Here is a 27,000-nt window from a genome sequence, read left to right as displayed (position 1 = left end):
TATTTTTTACAGTATGCTATGCATACTGCATAGCATGCAGTACATACTGCATACATTTTCATGCAAAGCATGAAAAAATGAATTGTACCACCAGCTTCTATTAAATAATTGCACAACTGGCTAGACAGGCTACAGGTTGATGTGGATAGGACTAGAGGGAATGGCCTCAAGATGTGCCAGGGGAGATTCAGGTTGGATATTAGGAAAAATTTCTTCTCAGAAAGAGTGGTGAGGCGCTGCAATGGGCTGCCCAGGGAGGTAGCTGAGTCACCGCCGCACATTTACATGTGGTACTAAAGGATATGGTTTAGCAGGGAAATACTGGTGTTAGGTAGACAGTTGGACTAGATGATTTTTGAGGTCTTTTCCTTCCAACCTTGGTGATAATATGAGGCAGCAAATAAAAGTGAATACTAGGCACTACTTCCATCTTACATTGCAAATCATAAGATCACACTTGAATTTTCTGATTATAGGACTTGCTTAATATCCATAAAATTGAATTTCTGGAGAGTTGAAACAAGCATTTGCTACAGCTAGAAGCATTCGTAATTATTTGTTTAAATCACTTCTGCTGCAAATCTGAAGAACACTGGAGAATGATTATCATTGGCTTTTTCTCTGTGTGGGTGAAATACGCTGTTTATTGAATCAAATCCAATTGGATGTATGGCTGCTTGAACTCTAGCCAAGTGCAATGTATGTGTACCAGATGAAAGTAACTTAAGTAATAGGGCTCCAAACTAAGTATGGCAACTGAAGTGGAAGAATTATGTCATGCATTTGTGTCAATAAAGTTTTCGTGTTTTGTTTTGTTTTCCTAAAAAGAGATTTCATAAAAGTTGGATTAACTTATCTTTGTAATATCTTTGAGTAGCCAGAATAAGGGCAGATGGGCTTCTATTAGGTAGAACATAAGTGGGAAGGGAGGCTCTTTTTTTTTATCTTTCCTTTTTAATGAGATCTCCATTCTAGCAGATGTATATAAACATAGCTGTTGCTCATACAGTAAAGCAGTTTGAAAAGGCAGACTCCAGAAGTAACATTTCTATTCCATATGGGAATTAACGTGCCTCAAATTTGAGAAAATTATTAAAAAAAAAAAAGTAGGGATTATATTTGCATTTCTTCTAACCCTTACAAAACGGACGTGACCTTAAAAACAATAGAACAACTGATAAAAATAGAAATGAGCAGTTTTTCCAAGGAGCATCTTTGAGAAGTGTCCGGCAAAAAGGCACGGGTCTTTCTACTGTAAATGCAAAATGGAACCAAAGTGGAAAAGAACAGGAAAAGAAAAGGTCAAAGCCATTAAAGCAGCCTCAGAAGACATACAGAGTACGTGAACCCTCCCAAAGATTTCCTGTATGCTGTTGAACATACATGCTTAGGCATCCCTGATTCTGCAAGCAGCTGAGTATCTGGACAACATCTATAGATACAGACATCTTGAACAGTTCAAAGTTCACCACGGCTCAGGATTACATCTACTTGTGCCAAGAGAAATTTTTGTATGAAAGCTCAGCATGACCCTAATTCTTACGTGTTGCTAAATATTACATCATGGAGAAAGATTCAAACAAAGAAAAGAATAAAATCAAGAGGAATATGATAATCATCCAAGGCCAATAAATAAATAAATAAAGAGCTTGAGGGTATCAAGTAAGATTCATCTCACCCTTTTTCCCCTAGGTTAAATCTGATTAGAACAAATACAGAATAGGCATTTTTTTATAATGTTTAAATACCCTACAGAGTTCTTGTATGTTTACACTGTGAAATTCACTGGCTATCTCAAAGCTGACAGTTATATGGCAAATAAAGTTGAACAAAAAAGGGATGCATAGAAGAATGTTACAGTTCCTTTGCAAGGTGATGATCATTTTTTCTGTTTTAAAGCATATAACAAGTAAATAGTCTCATCTTGTTACAATTATCTTTACAATGATATTGGTTCTTATTTAGTACAATGTAGTTCTTTTTTAACTGCATTACACAAATGCAAATGAATGAAACACAAACGTTAAGTCCAACACAGAATTTTCTGTTCAAGAGCCCAGCATCATAAAAGCATGAAAGCTGCCATTAGCTTAAAAATCTAAATGAAGTTTAGCAAACTCAGCATTTAATTTTGGGATTGGTACTGTGTTAATAGTAGTTGTTATATATACCGATTCCAGCTTCATGTAAACATTGGCTTAAGGCACAAGAAAGTATTGTTGTTCTAGTACATAATGGTACAGTATGATTCTGTTTATGATAGTACTTTTTTGAGAAATATCGGGCTAGATTTTCATAAGGAATCACTGTACAGAATATGAGAATGTGGTCTTAGATTCTTACCAGTGTAAGTCTACAAAAAGTGTACAGATTCCTACTACATGTAACAGGTTCCTCATGTGTTGAATACATACGACAATAGAAGACAAAGACTGGGCATATAATTAGTTTAATTAATTGAGGATTTTGCAATTACTGAGGAGAAACATCCAAACTAGCAGACCTGAAATCTTTTCAGCATTCCCAAAATAGAAACTACTTGTTTACAGTGCTTACTGGTGCATATAGTACATGTGTATCTCTACATCATGACAATTTTTTTTTTAATGCAAGAAATACTTCACAGTTAAACAAGCCAGTAGAAATGAGTCTGTAAACAATAAGCAGAGTGTGCCTCAGTCCCAAGCCCTCTTGAGGTTCTTGGTTTACAATCAAGTTGATCATGCCCAATTCACCTCTCATTCAAGTGAGCATACTCTGCCTCCCAAAGAGCTGTTTGTAAATTACCCAAATGCAATTTTACGGTGTATTTCTCTAAACCCAGGGTGGATTCCTTCCCAATCTACCCACATCCTCTCTCTCTCTTTTCTTTTTTTTTGAATGACACTGAAGTAAAGACTTACATGTGAAAGTTTGTTTGGCGACTCCTTGCCACTGCCATCTTTTTGTAAAGCCCGGTCTTTGTAGGAGCTGAGGATTTTGGTCGATGGTGCATGCCACTTGGTTTCTGCCATAAATAATTGTGTTTTAATTTCTGAATGCTAAAAAGATGAGTATACTGTACAAAGAAAAGAGCACATGGCTTAGCATCACGTTTCAAACCTGTACACTCTTTGGAATCAGAGACGAGAAACTTTGCAGAGTTATTAAAATCTACCTTTTCAAAGATAATAAAGTGAAATTCAACCTCTTTTTCATCATTCATGATACTTTCTGAAGTTCAGGAGTAGTTTGCTTGGATATCTAGATATCCCACACCATATTCTATTAGGACTGTCTGCAACAGCTCCAGCTTTCCCTGTCATATGACCACTTTTTGGGTATAAAACTGCTACATCAGAAAGTTGTTGCACTTTGGCAAGTACTACAGTAGAAAGAACATTTATTTTTGAGATTATGTATTTGTTATTACCAGAATGTCTCGTTCCTTCCAAAGTTTCATCTCGTTCTCTGCCTCCTTCAATCTCCAGTGAGCCTGAACCTTGGTGTTCATGAAGCAAAGGGGACTGGCACCTTTTAACATAAGCAGAAAATTAAGCTGTTTGGTTTTTTTCTAGAAAACTATTTACATGACAAACAACAACATTTTCTACTCTTCAAAGCAAATATTTTGTAAAGTGATTTGTTTAAACAGTCATTATTTCTCCCACCAAACAAGTATAGTAACATTTCCAAACACTGAATAGACATATTTACATATAATTTTCTCAACAGCACACTTATGTCTTAAGTGTGAACAGACCATGATGACTTTGAGCTTTAGAAAGAAATGCATTCTTGGAGCTACAACAGCCAATAAGGATTTTTCAGAAGATAACTATGGTAATGCATACTTAACTGCTTTATAAACTAAGCCCCAGAGAAAATAATTGTTTTTAGCACGATTTCACACTCAGAACATGTTTGCTAGATCAATTGCTTTATATTTTGTATACTTTGCTCCTTCATTTTTACATAACATTATGAATGATTGTCTGCACTCACTTCAGAATTAGAACTATTTGAGATTCTTCAAATATTACAATCTCAAATAAAAATCCTACTGTAAAAATTGCAGAAATTAAATTATTTCATAAAGCAACACGATAAAAATAGAGTTGCTTTTAGTAATCTCTGTGCCAGTAAAATGACACCAGATAGATTTTGGTATATATACTGTCAAAAAAAGTTTTATTTTAAATATTTGCACCTATTTAGCTGTCAGAGATTTCAGTGAATAATCCAAAAATCCCTGAGGAATCTCCAAGATATTAGATTTACATCTGCACATGCAAACAGCTATGCCAAAGGAATGTTTTGCATAGTCAAGATGGTGCTTTCAGCATTCACATTTTTTCTTACAGATAGTTTCCAAAAGCCAAATGCCTTTACATTATGCTATCTAAATACTGCCATATACCAACATTTTACAAGCATTGTCAGCTAAATTTGTACAACAAAGTGATTCATTTAAACTAATCGAGAACAGATTTGTTCACATAATATTTTTAAAACTTGAACAGTATATTGGTCTGTTACTCACAGATAACTAATTTCTAAAGCTTTCAGCACCAAGGGATTAACAGACATGCAAACATAATAAACCTATATATTGCCTTAAAGGGAGAAGATACTTATGAAATATTGCTGCTTTTTTTGGAGGAGAGACACTAGGGAACGGATGCAACTGGAACAAGAACAGTAGGAAATAAAATCTTACAAGACTATAAAGATCATTTTTAAAGTAAGTACTCCTCCAGTGAAACAAGAGGAGAAATTACTATTTAATTTTAGTTCTGAGTTACCAGCTGATTTCTGTCCCGTTCCTGGGAAAGCAAAACTAAGAATTGTTTGGTATTTACCAAAATTGTAAAATAACAGTTTGGTCCTAAAGAGTTAAGCAGTATGAGCAAAATTTTATTAGCATACAGATTAAACTACAGTGAACCTCAAGAGCCTTACAAGTTTACTAACAGATTTGCCAGATAAATCTATGATATGGAACATTCACATATAATTTATTTCAGAAAGAAGATGCATGGGAAATAGAGCAAGATTAGAAAAATAAAACAAAAGCAATACCCATCATATCCCACTTGCTGTCTCCATTGGCTGCTCCCACTGGGTCCTGGGTCACTGGAGGAAGACTGGTTGCTTGGAGAACTTCTGTAATGTTGACTATAGTCATTAACAATGCACTGAGGTATTCATAGAGTTTCAGAGTTGAACTGTTTCTTTTTTTTTACTTACATTCATTTTTACAAATAATACAGATAAGATATTAATACTTATTGTATATTCTTTTTCAGAATTTATACGTGAAGAATTTTCTAAATACATTATTTAATGATTAATAAAGTATTTCCATCTTTACTCCTGAGCAAGTAGGATTACTCAAAAGTCAGAGCAGGTGGATTAGACCTTTAAATTCATGCATAGGAACCTCTTGTGATGTATTAGCTATAATTTTTTATGGTTTTGTATGTATTCCAATTGTCAACAAAAATTTAGAGTGCAACCACTTTTTAATTATTATTTGTTTTTATTAATACTTAAAGAAGAGCAATAAAATATTTTTAATGAACAATATTACTTTCTACTTCTTATTTAAACATTTGAGCCTCGTGTCTTAGCAATGTCTAAGTAATCTTCACGGATTTCTGGGCAGCTGAAATGCAATGCCAAAATTTGTTTTGGATCAGCCTCCAACTCTTCACTTCTGTGCATATGAATCCATAAATCTGCAATTTCATTTTTTTTTCATTTTTTCATTTCCATTTTTTTTTAAGACTATATGTAGGTATGAATTTATATATTCAGGGAAGACTTGGAAAAAGGTTGTTTTAGATTTAAGGACAACACTTTCCCAAGGTCATGAAATTCAATAAGCAACTTTACAGTTCAGCGTGAAAATTTCAAAGACATTCACTATTATATTTTGTCTAACTCTCAAACACACATATGATAAACGTAGATGGTGTAGCGTCTAATTCTTCAGCATGCCCTATTCCGATAAGCATTGACAGGACTAAGCCTTTTGCAGTCAAGTGAATTAGTCTACAGGCTACAGCTGAGTTTCAGTTGTGTGTTCTTTCCTCTTATTGCCAAGAACTTGGCACTTCTTGTACAGCTTAAATGAATGAGCTTTAAAGAAAGGGTAAATTATCATCCCATACATTCTAGCCTCCAGACTAATACTTAGGATGCTGTCCTCAAAACTAGGATATTGGCTTGTACAGACAAATGTCTAGATCTCAAACCTATTTCCCAGACAAGTGTCTAATCTTTAGCCTACTAAACAAAAACTGATGACAAAATCAGAACCACAGAAATGTATTCTGTGGATGCCTTGCACAGTTCCTTCACAGAACAGTTGCGTTTGTTTGATGCTTGGAATGGATTCTGGACTCCGGGTGAAAGAAAACGCTGATCTACCACTGTGACTTGAAGACTAAAGTACACAGAATCTTCTTGGTGTGAAAAGCCAGAAAAGTGAGTACAACTGAAACTTCACTTTTTAGCACTAATTAGGAGAAGCTGTCACAGAATCAGGGAAATTGTAAAAGCAGAAATAGAGTTCAAAAATATCTGTGTACTTCTCAAGGACGAATTACAGGAAATACCTTGCTCAACACAAAAACATTTAAATTGTCTTCTCTAAGAACTCTCCTCAGGAGGTGATCTAGGAGTACAGGTGTTTAGCTCCCAGTTTTTAATTTCATCTTGGGTCTAGGCACCTAACTTGTTACACGTCACAGCAGTTAAACTGTTGCTGCTGATGTCTTTTGCTACAGGTAGCCTTTTAAAGTCTTTTGCTTGATCTATAAGCATTTCTGTTGTTTCTTCCTCTTTTTTATCTCTAAAAGGACTCCCTTTATCACTCACTTCAATCTTAGCTCATTTCCAGATCAGTTGTGATAACATCCTTCTTTTATCAACCTACTTTTCCCTGCCTTAAATCCTCTTCAATTTGTCTAAATTGGTATTGCCTCTCCAACGCTCTAAAAACTCTTTTTCATTTTTCTAATCTGAGTGCACATTTTCACATTTACAAGACCGTAAGTACTAATCAACCTTACTTCAAACTCTTGTTTTAAGCACATCTCTCTGTCAAGCTATTAACTATGCCTCTTCCTACATGGAAAGACCTTGCCAATTAGGAATATTTCATGTTTCAGGACCCACATATCACAGCTGATCATTTTTCTCCCTTTTCACTATTTATACTCTGTATCATGTCTTCCCCAAAATAGCACTCTTGCATTGCACTTTATTTGTTTAAGTGATCTAGGGATGTCTTCATGAGAAGAGATAGCCTCTGTCTTCTGAGCTTTTTATGTGCTTTGTGGAGAGCAAGAATTAAAATTTATGTGTGTGAACATGTTTTGGAAATGAGTAGCATTTCAGAAACCTTTCATTCTTTTCCTATTCATAAGCATTTAGTATGCTTAACAAATACCCATAAAACCTGATGTATTTGTGGACACTCAATGTATTTTCCCCTTATGCTAGATTTTACCAAAAATTTCTGTAATGAGACATCAGTAAAAGCTCAAGTATATATACATGGTTACAGAAATATAGTTCTACCGGGAGATGAGAAGTAAATGATCTAAACTGACAGTATGCCTTCTCCGGACCTTGAGACAGATATATTTTCAAAAATGTTTTACTATCACCTGTTTACATTTCAAACAATCTAAAAAAGCACTTATTCTTTTCTGCTAAATAAGGTAGACAGTAATAACAATGTTTAATGACTTCAGCCAAAAATTTTAAAGCTGTATAAGAATTGTACTTGAGGTTTTTATATAAATTAGCTATTCCCAACATGTAATATTTTTTCCTTGAAGATTATAACTACATCACTCCAGATAAAAGGACATAAGCAAAAATAATTGCAAACAATAAGGGACGGAGAGTTCAAAAACCTATGGTTTTCCTAAATTATTAAGGATGTACGTATTAACAATTTTTAAAAAGAAATTGTTTTCTTACGATTACAATGAAATTAGAATGGAGCTAAGATTTAAAGATACCATCCCATCATCTAAGATGCATTATATATTCAAATTGCAAGCTCTGCTTTGTTTAATTAAAAGCAAGGCAAAGCATAAGGACTAGTAATGAGTTACACAATCCTTTGAAACTATGCAAATAGTGTGGTAATGAGATTAAATAATTCATTTTTAAAGGGATGGGTTCATTTTATTTACATTTATTATTTGCTTAAAGAGGCTCCCAAAAGGTAGAGGACAGGACATTGTTTAGATCAAAAAGTAACTACAGTTTCCCACTTTATTGATTTGGGACTGAAGGGAAAGGTAGGTGTCCTCATCAGTAGGATCCTCTTACAGTACACTTTCATCATGAACAACAGAAGTCACTTGTTTCACATAGAATGAACTATAATCAATTAATTCCCTCTCATACAACCTCAGAATTAAAATTATCGTTGAAGCTGAACAAAATTACATGAATGTTCAAAAGGTGTTTAAAATCAAGTACACCAAAGTTCTAGGGAACAGAGATATCTAAGGCATATTAGGAAAACGAGAGGCATTAAAGGTATACTACCTTGCACCATCTGGCAGTTTTCTATCAAAAGAAGTGCTGCGAGGAATGGCTGTCTGAGCCTGCTGGAGAAGCTGCTGGCACTGCAGTCTGTCAGATGTTCCTAGGATTGGAGAGGCACGAGAGAGAGGCTGCCCAGCGGGAGTCGGCACCCGATGCCAAGTGGTATTTCTTCTGAAAGGGGTTTTATACTCACATGGGGTGCCTTCACTGTCAAGTTTGTATTCCACCATGGGTATACGACAAAGTTCTGAACAACCCCTGTTGGACGAACAAAAATGATGATCAGACTCACTGGAGGGTACAGAAAAAGCAATCTTGCAGTCATATATATACGTGGCTTTTTTTCTGAGTGCCTAAAGGTGTTCATATAGCGTTATGCTGCCCTTTGCATGCTTCAAAGCTATCATGCCAACCAGATGGGAAACATGTCATTCGCTCTCATGTGCTCAAAAGTTTTGATCTCTCTCCTTACTTTTCAAAAAGAAGAAAATATTAAGCTTTTATAAATTTATGTGAAGCAAGAGCACCTCTTCTATGAAGACAGGCTGAGGGAGCTGGGCTTTTTTGGCCTGGAGAAGAGAAGGCTGTGGGGAGACCTCGCTGTGGCCTTCTAGTACTTGAGGGGAGCTTACAAACAGGAGGGAGATCAACTTTTTCAGAGTGTGATAGTGATAGGGCAAGGTCGAATGGCTTTAAACTAAAAGAGGGGAGATTTAGGCTAGATATTAGGAGGAAATTCTTTACTCAGCGGGTGGTGAGGCACTGGCACAGGCTGCCCAGAGTGGCTGTGGGTGCCCCATCCCTGGAGGTGCTCAAGGCCAGGTTGGATGGGGCCCTGGGCAGCCTGAGCTGGGGGGTGGCAGCCCCGCCCTCAACAGGGAGATGGAACTAAATGATCTTTAAGGTCCCTTCCAACCCAAGCCATTCTATGATTCCATAATTTGAGTTTCACATAATAAGAAATAGTAGAAATAAAGCATTCAGAAATCAGCAAACATCAAGTTCTTCAATAAAAGCTTTGGTTTGTTTAAATTTCATAAATTGAAACAATTTCTTAATATAAAATTTGCATATCTGAAACTACAAAACGTGTCTGTTGCTTCCCAGCAATCTAGACATTTCTTAGTGGTATTGAGAACTATCCTTTATAATCTGTCCTGCTCCCACTGACTGCACTGTGATGTCAATGATTAAGTGGTATATAAATAATTTTTTCCATTTATTTCTAAACAGTACTTCCTAATATCTCTCTGGGTGTCTCCATGCTGAGAAGACAAACGGTGAAGCAGAAGAAAGAGACGAGTCAGAGAGCTTATAACTTTGGCTTGAATCTTACAGTGTGATTAAATACTACTAGCATTCCCAGAAAGCTTAAGCTCAGATAACATTAGTGACAGTGTTGTCCAAAAGATCAGTCTGCCACTGGGGTATTTTCTGCAGACTCAAGCTGGACTTGTATTAACAATAATTGTTTTACCAGTTCATTAACAGAGACTAAACAGTTACCACTGCAGTTACATCTTAGATTCTCATATATAGTACCCATTATTTCTCTGCTTGATAGACAGCATGTACTAATTTAATTCTGTGAACACCCTGAAAAATTCTATTGCCACACACCAAATTAAAGCGAGAAACAGTCAAAATTCACTACTCTGTCCTCGAGCTTAGGCTTAATCAAACTTTGCTTTTGTTGAAAACTCAACGTTCATCATTTCTGACTAAATTAAAAACACCTAGATAAAATTGTAATAGAATGTTTATAAAGCATTTACAGTCTTAACCCTGAAAATACTTTGGGACAAATGACAACATAAACACACAGTACAGATTCATACAGATACTGGCCCTCAAGTCTTTTGAACAAAACCTTAAAGTAATATATTCACTCCCATTGTTTCAGTAAGCAGATAAAAATACGGTATTATAAAAATGCTAATGATATTATTCAAGGTTGTTGAAAAGAAGATGTGTGTAACTGTAACAATTGCCCTCCACGTATTCTGTATCTACCCAGTGTAAACCACCGAATGCTTCTGGCTGCTGAATTTTATGGTACTGGAATAGGAGAAGTGTTTATCATGTAGCATAAAACCTCAGTCCCTGAAACAGGTAAAGAAAAAATTACAGTCATAATACAGAGGATAAAGCACTGAGGGTATATATTAGTAGCTAGTGCAGGGCAAAGATGCTGTGGTCAAGATGAGATAAAGAAGTGTTACTAGAATACTCTGAAACAGAACTCAGAATTCCTTTTTTTTCAACGTTATTCTGTGGTTAAAAAACAAAAACAAACAAACAAATAAACCCCAAGAGTATTAAACCCAACAGTAAAATTTGATGTGTAAACTCTGATGAGGTAGTTTCACATAGAATTTCTTGTGTTACTTTACTTTGAACAAAATCTAAAGGATCACGCTAAAACTGGACATTAAAAGAGCATTATTTTTGCAAGCTTAAGAACTCAGAATGTAAGAAATCTCAAAATTAATTTTGCATGCACTTTATTTAATCCTCCTTCTGTCAATGGAGTGAAACAATATACCTAGTATTTTGCTCTTAGCATAGAGTTCTTTATCACATTGCATGCATACAAAGATCAGAATTCACTGAAGAGATGCTGCTCAATAGCTAATTATCATTATGATTGAATGTGTCAGATATTCAGTTGCATTTCTGCACTGATCTACGTTGAGAAATTATTTGATAGCTGCATAGTTTTACTGGATATAAAACTCATTTCTTTCCAGCTTCTCTTATCACAGAGCATCAGAGAATGGTTTTCTGCTTTTAGCTTACTTGTGGAGGTAAGAAGATCGTAACAGTCTCCTACCACAGACAAGAAATGGAGCTACAGAGAAACCATTGTTATAAAATCATCAATTAATTTCAGAAGATCAATTTGATACATCTAATAGCCACTCTCATTTCCCCTGCATGAATGTCACATTTATTCAGACTACCACTTAAAACTACTTCATTTATGAATATTTTAAAAATTGTTTCACACTTCTGAAAAGTCACGGAGCGCACATACTGGGCTCCTAGAATGATGAACCTTGTGGTAAAGTCAAGTTAAGCAAATTACATAGAATTGCACAAACATTTATACTGGAGAAGCATACATAGAATGAACTTCTCCAGCGTAATATTCAACTGCTTATATCCCCAAACCATCTTTTTCTTCATAAGATTTCCCATATTATTCACTACGTGCAACAAATGAGACACAATAGCCTCTAGCAGCGCAACCTTGATTCATTTCCAATTCAGGGCCATGTTATGTGAACACAGAAGGTTCTTAAAGAAAAAAAATTACGTAAGATTGATTATTCAATTAAAGACTTTCATAAAACCTTATATACAAAACAAACAGAACAAAGAATGTGCAGATGATATAGCAATTTTAATATTAGTTCAGCATGCTGTGTGATTTTTCAGGCAGTCATATTCATTATTTGAATAGGAAGTTCAACAATTAAGTAGGCTACTATTTCAATCATTCCTCTGCTGATTTCTGCTATTATTTCACTCATTTCTTCATTACCATAAATCTTAAGTGCTAGAAACAAAACATCCCCTCCTCAACTTTAATTATTAGGATACTGATTTCACAGTTTGTCTTAGTAACTGGAAAAGGCAACCATCATTATATCCCTTATTAATTAGGGGGTATTTAAAATGCTGTAAGAATAACCATGGGCTCTGAAAGCAAAATAGATTGTTACTACTATTAGTTTGACCTAGCTTGCTAACCAAATCCTTGTGGCATGATATAAGAGCAGCCAACAAGCTCTCCATGAAAAAAAATAATTTCAGTGTTTTTAGATGAGCATGTTTACTGCACTAAAATATATTCCTCTAAAGGACAAATGACAAAATGATAGAGGATACTGTTTCTGACCAAAAAAAAAAAAAGAAAAAAAGAAAAAGGCAGTTTACTGGGCTATATAAGATCATAACTGTAACTCTATAGATCAGAAACAACAAGAATAAATTATTTCATGTCTGCAATCTAATAGGGATTCATTTTATTTATTTATTTATTTTGCTGCGGAACTGTTAATCTTGTATGAAAAATAACTGATGAAATTAAATGCAATTTCCTATTAAATACTTAGTTGGACCATTATCTAACTTCTATTTATAAAATCACAACTTATTCCACTGGATAAAGATTACAAATTTGAGCTGGTACTGCAAAATATATTTAATTTTTTTTAACGTTTAAAATTCACTTTAAAGAATATGTAAATATAGATCTTTATCTTGAAGATCTTAAAATTTATTTAAAAGTTATATTATTGGGCTCCACAAATACATATAAGGAAAATGTTGTGCTCAATTTCCAAGGTTATGAAAGTCTAGAGATGAAAGGATGCAAAAAGCATTGCTTGTTCTGGTAAAGCTACCATGCAGACATCAGTTTAACTGTTTGAAAAAACTGATTTTAGGTTAAAGTTATTTTAACACGTCGATGGCATTTGAGGGTGCTAAGAGCTGACAAAAACATGATTTTTAACTTACAGATTTCACTCATCCTCAAATGATTTGTTAGCATAACAACAAAACTGGAATAACTGGTTACGATTTAACATTAGCTCAACATGTCACAAACTACTAAGGGGGATGTGGGGATGTAGGGATATAAAGGTACTCGTTGGCATTCACCAATTTTATAGCACTAACAAAGTTTCCCTTGCTATCAATATTTCAAATCAAAACACATAATCTTGCTTAAAAAAGAGCCATTATCTATGTGTAGCAGTACAGTAACTAATTGCATTTTTCTAACTCAAACTTTGAAAGTAATCTCTTCTATTACTATGTATGTTTGTTCTTACTCTATAGCAATTCTCACAAGGTGTCACAATGAGAACCCACCACGCAATCTATTAAATCCACATGATAAAACTGATTAATTTCATATAATTGTAGGAATTTGATTAAAAAGGAGAATTTATTAGCTTAGTTTTTCTTAGACTTGCTGTGCAATTAAGTAAGATATACATGCATTCCTTTCTGTGACTCCCTGAAGTACCTCCTAGAGGTAACCCCTGAACTCCATTGACTCTCTATATCAACTACAGAGCAAGCTCAAGACATTGGATAAAATCCAAACAGCCTAAGACAATTTATTTGGTCAAAAATGTAATGAAAAACACTCCCAAGTTATGACATCTAAGAAGTCTATTAACAAGAGACTCACGTCAAAGAAGGACAAAATGTAATTTGAAAAATATTAAATGAGTTTTAGTTTAAAACAATTTCTTTGCACAACAGATGTACACAGCTGCTTATGGCAAGCTCAGGTCATAAGGCTGCTCCCAGTTTTTCTCTCCTGGTTTTAGAGGAATAATAACTATCTAGCAGATCCTTCCCTGAAGAGCTGAGGCTGACATTCTCTCCTTTATGAAAATACCTCTGTTGTCCTTCAATGTTTGTTACAGAATCTTGGCATTAGCAAGCTGACAAACAATTTTAAAGCTTCTGAAAAGCCTCCATGACCACACTGTTGTATGAAAAGGACAGGAGGAATACAGACAGGACACACGAATTGGATAAAAGGAACTAGTCAGGAAATAAAAAAAGGGAGAAAAAAACACAAAGCCACCATGGTGTTTGACTTAGCTGAGCGATCTGTGAGGCAATAACAATTCTTGCTGTCTCCACTGATGGAGAGTAGTACTCAAGAGGAGCAAGACACATTTCCAATTCCCAGAGAATAAGAAGACAAACACATCAAAAGATAATAATTACAGGAGATAAAGGCTTGAGAAGCTACTGGCAAGAAGTAAGAATCACTGGGAAAACAAATAGAATAGATTTTTGTGACATCAAAGAGAAACACTTTCAAAATCAACCAGAAGTCTGTAAGAAGACTTGGAAAACGCAGGATTGGGAAAACCAACATCTAGAATGAAGAATTTATATTATGCTCCAGATTAAGAAATGGAAATGGTAAGTAACAAAGAGAATAAATGACAAACCAAGTAGAGACCTGATGTTTTGAGTTCTGAAAGAACTGAGTTCAGAATGAAATCATCTTTAAGATAGTTGAGAGACAGGATGCCTCTCTGAGAGCAAGACATCTCTCCATCTCCCAGAATGAGAAATCAGTCAGACATGGCAGGAAACCAGCATGGCTGAGCAAGGACCTGCTGGTCAGGATGAGGGAAAAAAAGGAGAAGTATCAGCAGTGGAAGTGGGGATGGGTGGCCTGCAAAGAATTTAGGGATGCTGTCCAGATATGCAGGAATGAAGACAGGAAAGTCAAGGCACAGATGGGATTGAACTTGGTGGGGGATATGAAAAAAAACAAGAAGGGATTCTTTAGATACACTGGGCAGAAGAGACAGGCAAAGGAGCATGTATCCCCTCTGATAAATGAAAAAAAGAGCTGGCCTACTCAGACATGGAGAAGGCTGAGGTACTTAAATTCTTTGCCTCAGTCTTCATGGTCAGCCAGGCTTCTCACACCTCTTGTGTACCTGAAGTACTAAGCAGGGGTCAGGGAGCAAAATTCCTCCCATTGTAAGAGCAGAGCAAGTCCAAGACCAAGTCATGACATTGAACGTGTATAAGACTATGACGCCAGATTTCATGCATCTCAGGGTTCTGAAGGAATGGGTTGATGCGGTTGCCAAGCAATTCTCCATCATATTTGAAAAATCGTGGCTGTCAGGTGAAGTCCCCAGTGACTGGAAAAAGGGAAACATTGCTCCCACTTTCACGAGAAAGAGGACCCAAGGAACTACAGGCTGGTGAGCCTCACCTCTGTGCCTGGGAGGATCAAGGAGTGGGTCCTCCTAGAAAAGGTGTTAAGGTACACATGAGATGTGGAGGTGATCTGAGACAGCCAGAACGGCTTCACCAAGGGCAGAATGTGCCTCACCAATCTGGTGGCTTTCTATGATGGAGTGACATTGTCAGTGGACAAAGGGAGGGCAATTGATGTCATCTACCTGGACTTGTGCAAGGCCTTTGACATGGTACCACACCACATCCTCATCTCTAAATTGGAGAGAGATGAATTAGGTGGATAAATTATTGGTTGGATGGTCATAGCTAGAGGGCTGTGGTCAATGGCTCTATATCCAGGTGGAGGCCAGTCATAAGTGCTGTTCCCAAGGGGTCCAACCTGGGACTGGTACTCTTTCAACATCTTTATCAGTGGCTTGGATAGTGCAATTGAGTGCACCCTCAGCAAGTTTGCCAATGACACCAAGCTGAGTGGTGCAGTTGACACAATAGAAGGAAGGGATGCCATCCAGAGGGACCTGAATATGCTCGAAAAGTGGGCACATAAGAATCTAATGAGGTTTAACAAGGCCAAATGCAAGGTGTTGCACTTGCATCAAGGCAATCCCAGACATGAGTACAGACTGGGAAAAGAACTCATTGAGAACAGCTCTGTGGAGAAGGACTTAGGGGTGCTGATGGATGAAAACCTGGGCATAAGCCAGCAGCATGTTCTTGCAGTCTGGAAGGCCAACAGTATTCTAGGCTGTATCAGAAGAGGAGGGTACCAGCAGGGAGAGGAATGTGATTGTTCCCCTCCAGTCTACCCTTGTGAGGCTCCATCTGGATGGAGTACTATGTCAAGGCCAGGCAGGATGGGACCCTGGGCAGCCTAATCTAGTGGCTGGCAAACCCACCCATGGAATTGGGTTGGAACTAGATGATCTTTAAAGTCCCCTCCAACCTAAGTCATTCTATGATTTAATCAATTGAATCTATAATAAAGTGGCAAACACAAAGTTCAGCTTCACAGATAAGCCATTGAATGACTTACAAACTTAGCTTCTTTAATGAATAATAATGTGTTGAATTGACTCAATAATGAAAACTCAACACAACAACTTCATGCACTAAAATATCTTTCTAGGTAAGAAATAGCATCTTTGGAATCTCAGTTAAAAAAAAAAAGGTAGGAAAGGAGATTTAACAGACTGAACTGCAAAGCACATCCACATACACCCCTTCATCAGTCAGATGTGGGGGGCAGCTGATTTTTCCAAACTTCAGATTTCAAGCTTGTCAAGAGTCCTTTGACATTTTTGATTCTTTACTTCAGTGGGAGGATCAACAGTATTTTTCAAAGCAGTTTCCCACAGCAGCGAAAAGACTTTCAATTAATGTCTCCTGAATTCTTTGAGACAGAATAAAGACACTGAACTACAGATGACTACAAAGCCATCAACAAATCTCAGCAATTGCACACAGCATAGCAATCATCTAGACTGATAGTATACCAATCTTAAGATCAGCTCAGTGAAACACAGTTCTGAAGGTGCATTTTAAACTTTGCTATGTGAAACTTTCACCCATTCCTCTTTTACAAAAGAAAAATGACAGACTGACTGTACATCCAATAGAGAAAGATAAAAGTCCCTCAAGCGTACTCTAAATGGTTATGCATAAGTCTATTTTACTTTGACTGAAAGACCAATTGAACAATTTGAAGCCCTGAGCTTCTATCAGCTACAGTACATACATAAAGTATGTGCCAGATGCATGCATGTGGACTGAAAAGTGTCAGACTCAGAGATGTGATCAGTGGTATGGTTGAGCTACATGACAGGAACTAGTGGTGAACCCCAGGGTTCAGTACTGAGTCCAATCCTGTTGAACATCTTCATTAATGATCCAGATGAGGGGATTGAGTATGTGCTTAAAGACTCTGTTGGTCATACAAAACTGGGAGGAGTGTTTGATACCCCAGATGGTTGTGATGCCATTCAGAGGGATTCTCAAGAGGCTGAAGAAATGGGCAGAGAAGAAACTCCTCAGTTAAACAAATGGAAACGCAAAGTCTAAGTGAGCTAGGACTTTTCAGCTTGGAAAAGAAAAGGCAAATGGTTAGGGGAGAGGGTGGAATTTGATCAGTGTATATGAATACCTGATGGAAAGATGAAAATTGGACAGACACTTTTCTGTAGTGCCTAGGTGCAATGGGCTCAAAATAAACAAAGAAGGTTCCCTCTGAACATCATGAGGCACTTTTTTTTTTAATATTTATTAATTTTACTAGTGAAGTGAGAATAGTGAATGAGAAGTAGGTCAGGTTGCTCAGAGAAGTTGTGAAACCTCCTTCCCTTGAGATATTCAACTGAATACACAACCTACTCTAGGTGGCTCTACTTGAGCAGGGGAGGCTGGATAAGATGACCTCCACAGATTACTTCCAACATCAACCATTTCATCATTATGTGAATTTGTAAGTCTGACTAAGTCGTATAAAGGAGAAAATTTGATCTGTGCATACAGTTGTTCTTTGCTTACTTAGAAAAAAGAGAAAAGAAAAATTATCTTTATTAAGCAAAAATCAGTAATAGAGGTGTGATTCAATTGCAGTATTTTGCAAACAATTTACCTGAAATAATTTCCTATTGAGTCCTACAAAATGTAAACAAAGGTCATTTATTTATAATAATCATTTCAACACCTAACCATGGAATTTTTTTGCTAATGCACTTTTATCTTGAAGTAAAAGCTCAGTTCTAAAGATACTAACATAAATTATTTCCTTTTAAGTAAGTTGGTGGGTTTTTTTGTTGTTCTTTTTTCTTTTTTTAATGCATACAATTCTTGCCTTAGAAGATAAGTAAACAAACGTAACATCTTGCATGAGTTAGAATTCTGCTCTCAATTGGAACAACAGTTAGCACTGTAAATATCTCATTCAGCTTAAATGGCTATGTCTTCTAAAATTTAGCTATACCAATAAGCCTGTCAAACATATGAAGAGTAAAAAGAGGGGAACTAGAAGTTGCTTCAAATTAGCAAATAATCTGTCAGTAGAGATAAAACTCTGTTTGATACTGGTAGACACTGTAGTATTCTTTCCAAATGATAATAATATGAGGAAGCTTCAAACCAACTAAAAAGGGGCATAATATAAATCAGCAGTAGGAGACAGTTTTATCTTGAGTTGCTGTTTTTTTTTTTTTTTTTAAATTAAGGAAAAAGTCTTAGTTCAACACAAAAAAAAAAAACAGTAAAGATGTCCAGTAGATCAGCTTATTGCAAAGAATGCAATATTGTATAGATTGTATTGTTATATTGTATAGATACATATAATTGCAAATATATAGGTGGAGCTTTTAATATTTATATACTATATTCACACACTGACATTTTTCCTCTATTCTTTGTGGTTAAAATAAATGAATTAAAACATATCAAATACTTTTCTTTATAAAATGCAAATGACTCCCATGGAAGAAAATTAAGTATAACATGTTTCCTCGGTTACGTAGTCTCCACCCTTGGAGTTTTTGAATCTATGACTAGATAGAGCCCTCAATAACCTGGACTGACCTCGTTGCCGTTACTGTTTTGAGAAGGTTGAACCAGATAATTCCCAAGATCCCTTATGGATCAGAGGATCCCTAATTTATTCTGTGTTCCCATAAACAAAAAAAGTTTTCAATGAAGTAAAGATCAAATTAACCACAATTTCTGCAGAGAAGGTGCACATTCCAACCCAGATATATCGATACTGGATCCTTAAAAAATATTTTGTATAATAGTAGGTACACATGCCCCAAGGTATTTAAAACCAAAAAATTCTCTGCTGACCCAGAATTGAGTGAGCAATAAATTAAGTTTCAAAATGCAAACAACATGTAGTTTTCTAAAGGATTTTTTCAATCACATTGAATAATAGAGAGCAGAATTTCAAAGTCCAGTTTACATCTCTTCATAGAGCTTTGTATGTTAGCATTGCCCTTCTTTCTGCCTGCTTACAATAACTGTATGAAACTTCAGCAATTATAAATAACTCCTGCTATGAGTTTCCTCACACTAAAGTGTGAGGAAAACCCAAAGATGTTTTTTTCTTGGATCAGAAACACGATAAGCACTGCACAATTACTTTCAATTTTGTACCATTTTATCTCATACTCCTTTTGTTAGATTATTCCTGGGCAGAGACCATATGTTTCATATGTACTGCCTAGATTTTCCCTTATTTTGATGCAAATCAAAGTAGAAAAAGATGCTAGTAGAATAAAGTTTCAGCTCACCAAGGATTACAGCAATGCTGTATACTTATCCCTACTTTCTCAGTCATGATGGATTTAGGGAAAGATCTCAAAATGCAAATTGTAAGTACAAGCAAAGGTCAACTTTACAAATTCTTCTCTTTAGAAATTATACTGAGTAAAATGAAACAACAGAAAAGTGACTTTTTATTTTTAAACAAGGAAGTATTTTTCCTTTTTTCAGTACAAAACCATGATCTTTTGTTTATTTAGAGAAGCGACAGAACACTTTTTTTTATGGCCTGGTATGTGGACAGTATGGGCTGTCCTGTTCCGTAAGTCTAAGCTCTGTGGTTTGCTGGTGCTGTTACCTTTCAAAGGCAGGAGTGGCAGACAATACACAGTGATGGGGAGACATAGAAGGTCTTACTGTGACATTGACCACATTATTAGGGTTTGCCCTTAAAACATGATGGCCAAAGGTTAAAATCTCTGCTGCTAATCAGAATTCTGACAGTCTCCATACATCAGACTAAATCACTGTGCATGTCTCACATTTCCTGAATCAAGCAATGCTACAGAAATACAGTAATTTAACAGGACAGAAAGTTAAGCATTTTCAACTTTGATGCTGCTGTTAGTTACAGAGGATTAACTCCTGCAAGCTATAATACAGTTTCTTAGTGATAGTTCTCTCAGTTACCTCTAAATAATAATAGAATAAGTAATAGAGCTTTCAAATTATATTTCACACATATTTGCAGCTTTCTCAGGTTATTAGAATTTGTATGTACTCAAATGTTTGCCTGTACAAGGAAAAGTTTAGTTTCCGTCTGGTTTTAGACAATGATTTCTTCTAGTGCAAAAAGGACTCAGTCCAGGGACCAAAAAAAAGCGGCCTACAAACTATCTCACCAATTTATGGCAAAAAAAACCCTTGAGATTTGAACTCTTCTACTAAGTTAACTCTTCCACACTTCTTAAACTCTTTTTTTTCCAAACATTCAATACTCTGCTGGTTGCTTGTTACTTAAAGAAGCCTTAAAAACACAATTGTCTGATAAGATCACAACCATTTAAGAACAAGTAACAGAACTGGAAAACACCGAAGGTCATTACATTTACTTTGCACATAAAAGTTTGCCAAGTTCAAGAGAAGAAAATAACCTCAAAAGAAATGCAGTAGTGTTTAATAACAGCTCCAAGGCAGTTTTAGTTACAGGTACAAAAATATTTCAGTTTTCAAAATTACCAGCAACCACGGGAAAAAAAAAGGCTGTTCACAAACAACTGGAAACTACCACTGCCAGTTCTCCTACAGTGTTTCTACTTGGACTACTGCTTCTCATCCATCCCTGGTAATTTTACTTTCAGTTTCATTCATTTTCTAAACTTTCCAGAAATTTTTTCTTAAATTATATATAAAAAATGCTTAAGTCAGGCACATAAGGGTCAATGTAGTACGAAAGATTCTAACTGAATGCAACTGTCTAGAGTTTAAAATGGATTTAGAAGTACTTGAATTCCTTGATTGGATTTGACTGACTAAGGAGATAGTGTCCTTCAGCATTACTGCAATAACACTGGTGAAAGAAAACTAGAAGTGCACATTGTTATTCTCTTGTTAAATTCTGTATAATTCTAGCTACTGTGCTGCAGCAATATTGACAACAGAAGAACACATCAACAATTCTGAAGGGAAAGGTATATCATAGAAATAAATATGACAAGGATATTTATTCACATCTGAATATACTGACAAGCATGTTTGTTCTCGTACTGCTTTGTAATTTAAACAATTTATTTTTCAAATATCCATTTCTTCCTTCTAACTAAATATCAGCTCGGTGCCATGTAAATAATTATAATTTCTCTATTTGTTCATGATTATTTAATTGCTGGAGCAATCTGAAAATAGTAGGAGTTTTGTTTCAAATTCATTAACTCCACAGGATAGCAACTGGAAGGCCTTATCCCATAATTGCTTTTGCACAAGCTCCTATCAAGACTATAGGTAGAAGGATGTATTCCGTTACTTAAGATACATTTAGTGAGCAAACTTTCCCTCCATTTTCCTAACTGTTCCCTGACATTCATTTGTAAGCACTTCAACATTTGAAATAGTTTCACACTAAAAGAAATGAACAAAAGATATTTTGTAGCAAAAAAATAAATCATTGTTAGTAGCTCCTTGCTAGTCTTCTCAGAGAACATTTGACTACAGAGACTTAAGCTTTTTGAGTAGCAAATGTGTCATGAATGGAAATGTGTTTTAGCTTTGTTGACTGTAATAAAGCAGAGGTGAATATCAAGAACAGACAACTGGCATGCAATTATACAGTGAATATAACCTACGTCAGGGCACATTTAATCCTGCAAAAGGGGTGCTTTTTATTTATTGGAACCACTGATTACACTCAGATGCCAGAAAAATCTACAGATGGCCCCTATAAAATTGGTAGAATTATGATTCAATTATAATTCGAACATCCTCCCTTATCCAGCTACAAGGGAAAGGTTTCCAAGACATACTCTAGATTATGTTTGTAATCCACATCACTTAATTCTCTCACATGGAGCCATTAGGATTAGCGTTAAGTTTGATAGGGGTCCCAGAATCGGTGATACATCACTACAGGCAGTTGGCACATGTAATATGAGCTTTGGCACAAGGATTGAATTGAACTTCAAAAGTTATTTCATCTCTTAATAAGGAAATGAAGCAAGTGTGACAAGACATTTTGCAAAATCGACTGGAAATTGATTATTTATATTATTACTTGAGGCATAATCATGGTTGTCAAGATTTCGTGGAATGCACAGTTTTAATATATCCAGAAAATAAGTTGCCATCAAAAGTAATCTTAGTCACATTGAAGACATTATTCAACACCTCCAATAGAATGATGGTGGAGGGTGGCTAGATAAAAAGTGTTTTTGGACTTTTACTCAAAGGATGTACTCAAAGTGCAGCCTCACCAGTGCCAAGTACAGAGGCCTTCTTTTCACCCCACAGTGTCATAGGTCACATTTGCTAACTGAAACTGTCCATCTTGTTTGATAGTATCTATACCGTTTTCTATTTATATTATAAACATCTGGGGCAGGCAAGCTCAAAACTTTCTGTTTATCAGATGCTTTTCAAACTAGGTGACCAAAAGCACTTGATATGCTTTGGGGAGTTATAGGGGGAAATGAGAGGCTTTCTGTTTCAGTGAGAAGTTGGTATTTGAGAAGAAAGAGGCTCTGATAAAGATTTCTATTTTATACTGCAGAGATTAGGCTGAAAAGAACTGAAAAATACTTCTGTGTTCTTCACATTTTAGAATAGAAACAGTTAAAAAAAATCATTTTCCTTAGTAATTAGTTACATAGTTGACAAAAATGCAAAAAATTTATAAACAAGAACAGCTTTTGCAGATTTTGGTGGCACTCCTTAGGTACATGGCACTCCTCCTACACACAGACAGAGTGCCACGTATTTTATATTGCTTTGGAATTTTAACGTTTTATTTCTAAAAATGTAACTAAAATATAAACAATTCATACAGCATGTATTTTTCCATCAGAGACTATAAGATACACACTTTACCTTCAATATAATAGGATCAGCTCATTAAGCTTATATTCTGCAAACAGCTTGGAAATGTATACCAAACAAGCCAGTGAAAATTCATACCCAGAAGCAGATGGTGAGAACAGCAAAGCTAAGCAAAGAGATGTTTAATTGCAAATTCTATCCAACTAAGCAAAACGATAGTATTCTATATTCACAGACATTTACTTTAGAAAGAAACCCAATGCTTCAATGTGCAGGTTGAGGCAGGGAAGGGTACATTTGTGTCATTCATCAGGCCAATGTCTACTTGGATAATTGCCACCAATTAAACAGTATTCATGTACAGCTGGCACCAACTTCACAGAATCGTATGCTGTGTAAAATTTCATGGATTGTTGTCTTGCCAAAAGCAACACCTCTAATGTTTTTTTCTGTTAAATTAAAGATCAACAAGAGATTTAAAGACGGCCTTTTACAAGTAGACAAGTAATTCAATTTACTCTAGTACAGTTCTCATTCAGAATAAGCCAAATTAAAAATACCTGGAAAAGTGTGTGAGAAAAGTCTTTATTATAATGTTTTATATTTTACCTACTTCTTATCTACCTCAATAATATTCATAATAGAGAGAAGAGAAAAACATACTTGACACAGAAGAAACAGAGGAACACTGACAAAAGAACAGTGCACTTCATCCCTGAGAACAATTGTACAGTCACCACACTAGCATCTGCTACAGTCTTTTCCTGAATGTGTGTGACCATTTCTTTCATACTTCAGTAAGGTTTTTTTTTAATTGCTTTAACAGATTACTTCACTGATGCAAACCAACATTTAATAAGAATAAATTACATTTCTGTGGAAAATGAGGAGTCTAAGAGTTGGTACTGCTTATGTCTAGAATCCAGTATTTCTCTACTTTTGCTAAAATTTCAGTGCAAGAAAATAATAAAAAAAAAACAATCCTTTTCCATACTCAGGAGTCAGAGAAACTCAGAGGAAATAAAAGCTATAATTGTCAGAGGATTCTATGTTTCAAAAATTAGTAGTCAAATTTAAAATTAACCCGTGGAAGGAAAGGAGTCACACAAGCTTTCATAATGGCTCAATCATTATGCAACAAAGTTTGCTTCTTGCTCTTTCAAGCAAAATGTAAACTTCCCTCTAAATTTCTTATCCCAAATTATCTTCTGTTCCAAACCAGTAGGTGTTCTGTGGAAAAGATTGCTTTAAGAGTCTCAATATTATTATCATCAAACATGAATATCTATTTCCAGAGGAACCACATAAGCAGTGACAGAGGAAAAACAAAACAAAACAGATGCAAATATCACATTGAGGACTGTTGTTTCTTACCTTCTAGGTGCTCCATCCTCATGTGGCTGAATAATCACCACTTTTACAGTTACTGATGTCCGTAAAAGGTCAATCATTTGTTCATGAGTCAAAGTTGCCACAGCCACTTTACAGATTTCAACCAGGCGGCTCCCCTGCCTCAGGCCTGCCTTCCATGCAAAACCAAAGGGCTCCACATCAGCCACTATTCCTTCAAAGTTCACATGGAATCCAAGCTGGCCTAACCCATTCCTCCGAAGCGTCATTTCCGTAGTTTCACATCCTCTGGTCACTATCTAAAAAGGTATCAAATTGTTAGGACATTCATTTCTTCGAACACACAGACATATCACTTTTGAAGCAGTATAAAGCCACGTATTGCTCACTGAATCATTTTGGTTGGGGAAGACCTCTAAGATCATTAAGTCCAACCATTACCCTAGCGCTGCCAAGTCTACTATTAAACCATGTCCCTAAGCATAAGATCTACACATCTTTTAAATACCTTCAGGGATGGCGACACAACTACTTCCTGAGCAGCCTGTTCCAATGCTTCACAACCCCTTCAATGAAGAAATATCTTGTAATACCCAACCTAAACCTCCCTTGGTGCAACTTGAACCATTTCCTCTTGTCCTGTCGCTTGTTGTTTGGGAGAAGAAACCAACCCCCACCTTGTAACAACCCCATTTCACATAGTTATAGAGAGCAATAATGTCTCCTCTGAGCCTTCTTTCTTTTAAACTAAACAACCTCAGTTCACTCAGCCACTCCTTGTAAGACTTATTCCCTAATACCCAGTTGACATTAAAGATCTTAAATACGTAGGTCACTCCAAAAGTAATGCCTCCTATTTTATTTCTATGGAAACTACAACGGACACAAAGAGCACAATAACATTATTTGATAGAGTAAAATCTCAGCTACAAAAAACTGTTTTTCAACATAGTTACCACCATTAGCTACAGATTTACATATGTGATGAACAGGAAACTGCATGCTGTGCTTGTAACAAATTAGTACCAGTTGAGGTGACCCACTGTCACTGCTACTGAAACGCATTACCTCCTGTCTCACTGTGCTCACATCCGCTCATTTTTATATAGAATGTAACGAATCTGTGATGGTTTTTCCTCAGTGAACCATGATCTTACAACGGTCTGTATGCTGAGATACTTCGCCAGATTCAAGACACCAAATCCTAGTTCAACTTGCAAGCTAAATTCATGAGTTTCTCTAACATTCCTCTCTGTCACAAAACCAGTATGCATCTATGCATCTTAGCTCCATTAGTACAATTACAGCAAAAATGTAACCACTGTCAGAGCATAGAATCATAGAATCATCAAGGTTGGAAAAGACCTTCAAGATCATCCAGTCAACTGTCCACCTATAACCAATATTTCCCACTAAACCACGCCCTTCAGTACAATATTGAAATGTTTCTCAAATACCTCAAGGTCATACTGCATGAAGAGCATGCCTTGTTCCACTGATGTACACTGTTTACAATTTATTTTAGTGTGCATTACAAAGGCACACACATTATGCAAGTTTTGGCATCTAACTTAATGTAGTTAAGTTAGGAGGCTGGTGTCTGTATTTCAGTTACATAGGGTAGATCTTAAAAGTTTTTTAGATCTTGAGCTTAGTTCAAAGGGATATTTTGGAACAGTCTTTCTCCCTCTCCATTTTCTACTTGAGCCGGAATTTGGGGACAGTAGCTCAGTAGCTTATTGTGTACATCCTACAAAAGCATGATCCAACCTAATTCAGGGTCTTACAGTGAGGGAGTGGGAATACAGCTATGGATAGCAAGATGTCACTGTGACTGGATAAAGCTGACACAGAACCATTCCTTTCACTACCTGAGCCAGATGATTTGACTAGATGCAATTTCATGGGAAGTTTAAACAGATCTAACGCCTTGTTACCTTTCCCTTGCATTGCATTAGATCTTGGGCAGCTATGCAAAGATACGATTCATCTGAAAAACAAAATTTTTTTGCTTTTATTGTTTTTTTGTTTTGTTTTGTTTTTTGTTTTTCTTCTTCTTGTTACATTCCAAAGGAGTAGCAGGCAGGGAATGAATGAACAAATAGACTGTCCTTTTCAGTTGCAACTATGATCAAAGCACATCAACATCAACAAATGAAATTAAAGCAAACATTAAGCCGTAGGTTACCTTTACAGCTTTCTTTTTACACTTCCTGTTTAGACAAATCTTTGTCCCAATTTGTTTTAGAGTGAGGGATGATGGGAGACTTAACTTTCCTCCCTTTTCAATCCAATGGTTGGTGGGAAAAACTCTGGAGCATTTGTATAACTTATGCCTGCAAAGCTGAAAGTTAGCATTGAAACTTATTAAGTTTCAAAGCACTAGCAGTATTAGCTTTACAGAGTGTTTTCTATACAGATATCTATTATCTATTAGGAAAAATTAGAACTTATACACACCAAAAAAAAAAAAAAAAAAGAGCTACAGTAAGGCTTCTGATCTGAGGGAGCTGGACAACCTAAGATAAAATCAAGGTAATAATCCCCTCATTCATTAAGGTCTAA

General features: G+C 35.9%; 1 protein-coding gene across 2 annotated transcripts in view; it reads right to left on the bottom strand.

The window, feature by feature from the left end:
* The window catches only part of SIPA1L2 (signal induced proliferation associated 1 like 2), a 145,351-nt gene that overhangs the window by 30,055 nt on the left and 88,296 nt on the right, over positions 1-27,000 (bottom strand). For both annotated transcript variants that reach the window (XM_021391453.1, XM_021391454.1), the window contains exons 10-14: positions 24,460-24,734; positions 8,557-8,814; positions 5,062-5,145; positions 3,413-3,513; positions 2,904-3,007 (exon numbers count right to left, since the gene is read on the bottom strand). In XM_021391453.1, coding sequence (XP_021247128.1) covers positions 2,904-3,007; positions 3,413-3,513; positions 5,062-5,145; positions 8,557-8,814; positions 24,460-24,734 — 822 coding nt within the window. The remainder of the gene's footprint in view (positions 1-2,903; positions 3,008-3,412; positions 3,514-5,061; positions 5,146-8,556; positions 8,815-24,459; positions 24,735-27,000) is intronic.

Source organism: Numida meleagris, chromosome 3, assembly GCF_002078875.1.
Source record: "Numida meleagris isolate 19003 breed g44 Domestic line chromosome 3, NumMel1.0, whole genome shotgun sequence".
NCBI lineage: Eukaryota > Metazoa > Chordata > Aves > Galliformes > Numididae > Numida > Numida meleagris.
Note: the sequence above shows the minus strand (reverse complement) of the source record. Positions and strands in the feature narration are given on the sequence as shown.